At 58.9% G+C, this 6,203-nt stretch overlaps 1 protein-coding gene across 1 annotated transcript; it reads right to left on the bottom strand.

Moving 5' to 3' along the window:
- Nucleotides 1-486: 486 nt before the first annotated feature.
- On the bottom strand, nt 487-2,753 carry EMD (emerin). Its single transcript, XM_014832502.3, has 6 exons — nt 2,620-2,753; nt 2,391-2,498; nt 2,153-2,230; nt 1,800-1,933; nt 1,314-1,360; nt 487-1,232 (listed from the first exon to the last, which is right to left on the bottom strand). The coding sequence occupies exons 1-6, from the start codon at nt 2,699-2,701 to the stop codon at nt 911-913; spliced, it is 771 nt and encodes a 256-aa protein (XP_014687988.1). The 5' UTR covers nt 2,702-2,753; the 3' UTR covers nt 487-910.
- Between the last annotated feature and the right edge of the window lie 3,450 nt (nt 2,754-6,203).

Raw genomic sequence — 6,203 nt, 5'->3', positions numbered from 1 at the left:
TACCCACAGCAAAACACCTGGAGATAAGTGAGGAATCAGATTCCCCACAGGAGATGGGGCATTTCAGAGCGCTGGCAGCATTCCCCCGGGCACTGAACAAGCAGCTCTCCGGGAGAAAGCATGGCCAAGCAGATGCCTTACTTCCTTTCCATCCCCCGCCCTTGGACACCGTGGTTAGGTCAGCTCCTCCAGGTAAAACATCCGCAGCAAGCTCTGCACAGGCAGCCTCGCCTGCATTTCAGGTGGACTCTCCATGCTCCGTGGTGCCATAGTTCTTCTCCTAATTACGAGAGCTTTGGGTAGCGAGTCAGGGAGTAGACGCCGCAAGCAAAGCACAAACGTGTCCACAGGTAGCGTGCGATCCCAAGCCCAAGCCCAAAACAAAAAGGGAGAAACGATGAAACCAGATAGTGATTCTGGAGACCAAAGCCCAGAGGCCCCGAGCCACGAGAGTCCAACCCCTCCCCCAGCAGGAAGAGCCCACACTTTAAAAATAAATGGTCTTTTTATTGTGTGTCCATGAAAACAAAGTCAGGATGGCCTTTGGTTAATCCCCCCCAACGAGGTGACAACGAACAGGAGGCATGCAATGACAACAACCACGTTCTCCTCTCCAGGAGAAGGGTCTTGCCCTCTTGGGTCCTAAGGGTCAGAGGCAAGCAGGACCAGGAGGCTTCAGAGGAAGGCCTGCCCAGGCCCACCACGGCGCGCAGGGCCTGAGCCGGCTGCCTCCCTGGCAAAACAAGGCAGGACAAGTCAGGGGGAGCAAGTACTGCCCCCGGCCAGGCCCAGCACCCCCAAGCTAGAACACACAGAAAAGCAACCCCCCCCCCACCAGCAAACACTGCTAATGCAGTCAGCCAGGACTTCGAGAACAGCTGGCCCCGAAGCCAGCCCCTCAGGGCTCCATTCAGAAGGGGTTGCCATCCTCAGCCTGCATGGAATAGTAGACAAAAAGCAGGAAGGCAGCAAAGACCAGGAACAGGAGCAGCTGGCCCCAGAGTGGGACCTGGCGATCCTGGCCCAGACCAGCTCCAGGGGCCTGCTTTTCTGGCCGGATGGCACAGCGGGTGAGCCATGAAGGGGGAGGAGATGAAGATGAGGACACGGAAGAGGTAGAGGAGGATGTGGGGTAATAGGACAGGCCCAGGGAGCTTCTGGAGACGTTGGAAACGGGGCGGTAGTGCGCGATGCTCTGGTAGGCACTGTCCCGGCCATACACGGGGCGTTCCCTGAGGCAAAGAGGGAGCAGATGGACCAGGAGGTCCTGGGTCCAGAATCAGCCCTGGTCCCCGGCCCTCCCTACTACTCACCTATCTTTACCCTCCTCTTCAGAAGAGAAAAGACTGTCATCACGCATCTATAGAAGAGAATCCAGGTGAGGGAAATTGCTGACAGGGTCAGTGTAGCCCGGCCACATCCCTCAGTCCAAACTTCCTCTGCTGGCCTATCCCACCCATTGCTTAGAGGCCCAGGCCCTGCCCCCCTCCAGTACCGTTCTGAGTTCCCGACCTTACCACTTGGTCAGTGACTGCCCTGGCTGCCTGCACCCTACTTTCTGCTCCAGGATTCTCAGAAAGAGCTCAAACCTAGACCCCAAACCAGGGTGCAGGGCACATCCCATATGCTCCAAACAGTTCTGACAGCCCCCAAATGACCCCCTGAGCAGGCAGGTGTCTGCTGACCCCCACCTCTCCCTGGAGGCTTGGGAGCTACTATAAGCTCCCTTGACTTATGCAAACCCAGCTCTGACCCCCTCAGGTTGTACACAAGTACAGGCTACCAGACAGCCAACTCACCTGGTGGTGAAAGGTATCAGCGTCTGAGAGTGAAGGTGAGGGCTGGCGGAAGCCCTTGGACGTGCCCACAGACTCAGGCTCCCCGTAAGTCCTGGTGGTCAAGTAACTCTCCTCATAGTAGTCATCATTATAGCCTTGGGAAGGGGGGCAGCAGTAGCAGAAGAGGCAGTGGTGTCCCCCGCCTGGCCCGATGGCCCTAATCTGAACCCCACTTTGAGGCCTGTGATATGGTTTACCCCCCTCTAGGGCTGCTAAGGGATGGTGGGGGTTGCGGTTTCAGGTTCTCCCTGACACTGGGGTCCCTGAGGGAGTGGAATGAAGGTGTCAGGGTGTCCACCCCACACCTGCCTTACCCTTGCTCTGGTAAAGTAAAGCGTCCTCCTTCTTGGGCAGATCGTACATATCCGAGTCTACGGAGGCTGAATCTAAGTCTGAATGAGGGGGTCGCGACCATTTGCCCCAAGGCCCCCCTCCCTTTTTCCCGTGCCCCTCCCGGCCAGCGCCCCTGCCACACCCTCGCGACTGTCCTCCCCGTCGCCCAAACCCTGTCCTCACGGGCAGCCAGATGGGGCTCTGGGGCGGGGGCCTCACCCGAGAACCGGTAGGAGAAAGACGATGCGGACGAGTTCGGGGGCGAAAGCCTCCGTCTCTGGGTCTCGTACTCGAAGATTTTCTTTTCGTAGAGCTTGCGAGTGGAACCTGGCCAGACATGGAGCGCGGGGCGGTCAGGGGCGCGGGCCGGGAGCCCGGGGGCAGCGGGGAGGGCGTCCCGGGAGGGGGCGCGGGGCGGAGCGCGGGGAGGGGGCCCGCCGCCGCGTACCCACGACAGGCCCGTGCGGGATGTTGTATTGACGCAGCACGGCGGCCAGCTCGGCGTCTGACAAGACCGCGTAGTCGTCCATGGCGGTCGGCAGAGGACTGGGGGCGGCCCGGGCCTGGCGACACGGGCCGAGCTGCGGCGGCCTGGGAACACAGCGGGGACAGGGCGAGCGCCTCGGGAGCGGCTGCGCCCGCGACACGCCTGCGTCACGCTCGCGTCATGGCCGCGGGCTCTGCAGGCTGCGCGCGCTGCGCGGGGCGGAGCCAGGCCGCGGGGAGCAGCCGGCGCAGACCAGTCCAATCGTGGGAGCAGGCGGGGCGGGGCTGGAGAGCCGAGACGTCACCGCTGGCGTTTCGGGTGAGAAGCGAGGAGGGGCGGGGTCTGCGCGAGGCGAACCAGCAGAAGGCGGCCGGAAAGCGGGAGCGGGTCAGGGCCGGCGCGTTTGGCGTACTCGCCCTCCCTGAGTCAAGTGGGCTTCGCCGGGTCCCGCAGCTCCCGCCGCTCCGCCCTCACCCCCTCCCGGCACCCGGGCTCCAGCGCCCGCGGTTCCCCGGCCGCACCCCGGCAGGCCGCCCCGGCAGCAGCAGGAAAGGGCCCGATCCTGAGAGCGGCTGCCGGAAGGGCCCGGGCCCGGGCCCGGACCCTAAGCCGCCCCCCAAACCCCCCTCCTCCGTCCCGCTCTGCACGGCCCTGGCCTGCGCACCTGCGCCCGCAGGTCCCCACCGCCTCCCTCCCTCTGCGCGTTCCACCGGGAGGAAACGGGGCAGTGGGCCAGGAGGCCGCCCAGCACTCCAGGAGCAAGCAGCCTTGGAAGGGCCCGGGCATGCCAATGGGCACTGGCACGGGGCGCCGTGTGATGCGTGCAGAGACAGAGAGTGTCTGCCTGACCCACCCTGCCGGCCACCTGGGGCACTCGAGGTTTCCTCTCCTGTCGGAGTGGCCCCTGAGCCCAGTGTGACCCAGGAGGCCACCAGGCAGGGTCACGGGGGCTCTTCCAGACCCGCAGGGACCTGCTCAGGGGTTCCAACAAGGCTTGGCAGGGTCTGGGTGGGCTTCAGTGTCGTGATAGTGCAGAGGGGGCCCCTGAGGATGGGGGGGGCCCACGGAAGGCTGCCAAGGCCTGCTGAGGAGCCTGGACGTTACTAGGAGTTGGTGAGGGCCTTGGTCAGTAAAAAGCTGTCCCATGGAAATTGGAAAGGAGGTGATAATCATGTTCTAAACAAAACCAGCTGATGGAGTGTGGGGCCAACTGAGGTGCTGTCCCTGGTCGCAGATGACAGAGGGAGAAGAAGACAGAAGGGCTCTGGTCAGACCCAGGCTGGCTGGCCCAGCTAGTGAGGGTCACAGAGCAGTTCTCCATAGAGGTTTGCTCATGGGGTGGAGAAGAGGTAGCCACAGAGGGAATGGTGAGGAGATGGGGTCCTGGTCTGACTACACATCAAGACCCTCAGAAGAGTTGCTGTTGGCTAGGTTTTAGAGCAAAGGCGAGGCCTGCTCTGTCTCCTGAAATAGGGGGAAGAGGTGTGTAGGTCCTCAGACATGTGCATGGCAGTAGAGAGGGGAGAGCCCTGGGCAGGGCAGGGGCTTGTTGCTTATCTTTCAGAGCAAGGAGGGAGATGGCGTTTGGGCTCTGGGCCGCTCAGAGGCTGCCTCCTGGAATTTTGAGTTTTGGCAAGCTCAGATCCCCCAGCACCTCTCCAAGCCTTCTTCTGCAGTGCTGGCCCCTGTCCCGGAGGCCCAGTCCTCCCCCATGCCACCCCTCCCCGTGTGGATCCAAGCTGTTTCCTTATGAGGTCAAGGAATTCTAGGTTTGCTTTCTCCCCAAGGAACGCCCCCTCCCCCAGCACCTGCCTCGGCACTCTGCCTTTTATGTCCCCCCTGTTACCCCGCTATGAAGTCCCACCATGGATGGCACCAGGAGGCTGAACTGCGATGGTCCCCTCTGCCCACCCCATGGGCACTTGCAGCCCAGGTCCAGCCCCATCGCAGCACAGACCTGTCCCATACCACCAGAAACCACGCAAGCCCTTGCCCATCAGAGCTGAGAGGCCTGCACCACTCCATCACACAGGGGGAATCAGGGGCCCAGAGACGGAGGACATTGCCCAAGGGTCCCGTTCCCCCATGAATGGCATCAGGGAGTACCTAGTCCTCGGGGCAGTGACCTAGCCAGCATGGCCAGCACAGGTCCTGAGTCATCAGAGGGCCTGTTGGGGGAATCTGCGGCCTCCAGGGGAGTCTTCCTGGGAAGGGTGGGCAGAGTTAAAGAAAAGGAGGAATTTCTCTGGAACCGCAGCCAAGGTGAAAAGTGCTTGGAAGCCGCAGATTCCAAGTGAAGAATAAGAAGACAGTTTCTCCTTCAAGGATGGGCAATGGCTTCTAAGCAGAACATTGTATAACTTGGAATCTCAGCAAGATTGAAAGTTATAAGGGAAAATAATATCAACACACATACATTTCTCAGCATCCGTGTCCAAGGAGATGATTATTTACCGAGCTACTAAAGTTTTCTTTAAGATCAGAATCTTAATACTTTAGTTTGATACAAAACAACTTTTCTCTTCAAAGATGTTAAAGATCCTTTGAGTTTCACCTGGTAATCGAATGCTTTGAAACATTGCTCAGATAGTAACAAAAGTCATAAGATGGTGATTATTGTGAAAATTAATGTGTAGAATATTGTCACAATCAATATAAAATGGTGAATGGCTAGCTAACCAAATGCTTCTCTGAGAATGCCTTGTGTCCCCCCAGAACACAGCTGTTCATCTCGGCCCTACGGGCACAGCCTTGGCAGCAGGAATGGAGCCGATTCTAGCGGTCTTCCGAAACCTTCAACACAAGGAGAAAAGGTTTCATTGATTGGGATCTCCACCAGGCACAGCTGGTGCTATACAAACCTTCATTCCCCTTAGACCTGGCAGAAGTAGAAACCAAGAGCTGCGCCTTTTTTGTGTGTTTTGGAGTGTGTGTGGAGGGGGAGGGAGGCAGTAGAGGATTTAAATGGAGATGGGGGGCCCGAGATCCAGCCATGTGGCCACTGCCTCCTGAATGCCCCACCTATTGTACCCCTGGCTCTGATTGCCATGCTTATGGTAGGTGGCTTTCTCTCCTCAAAGAACAGCCTTGGCTGTGAGCTCCAGCAAAGCCACCTCATGGGCCTGAACTCAGGCCGCTCATCTATCAAGTGACGATAACCCACTGCCCTCCCCAGTGATGAGGGGGAGTTCCCACCATAGGGAGCAGCAAGAGACACGGAGCCCCTGGCACTGCTAGGAAATCCCACCATGAGTCAAGGTGGAAAGGACATTGCCAGCAGAGCTAGCAAAGGCAGCAGCGGCTGCAGGGAGGCCTGGAGAGCAATCAGAGCCTTCCTGTTAGCGTTAAACTGTAGCCGCCAAATTCATTTAGCAGGTGTAACCAAATAACTTCCTCTCTCCATAGAATAGAAAATGTCAAGTGCTTTTCCAGTAGTGAAGGAAAGTCTCCGTTTGTGGAGCGCTTGTCTCAGTCATTCTGTCAGTCTCTGTGTGTGCTTGCATGGATGGTCTCAGGATGCAAAATGTAGTTCTTATTGGGGCTTG

Source organism: Equus asinus, chromosome X (assembly GCF_041296235.1).
Source record: "Equus asinus isolate D_3611 breed Donkey chromosome X, EquAss-T2T_v2, whole genome shotgun sequence".
Taxonomy (NCBI): Eukaryota; Metazoa; Chordata; class Mammalia; order Perissodactyla; family Equidae; genus Equus; species Equus asinus.
Note: the sequence above shows the minus strand (reverse complement) of the source record. Positions and strands in the feature narration are given on the sequence as shown.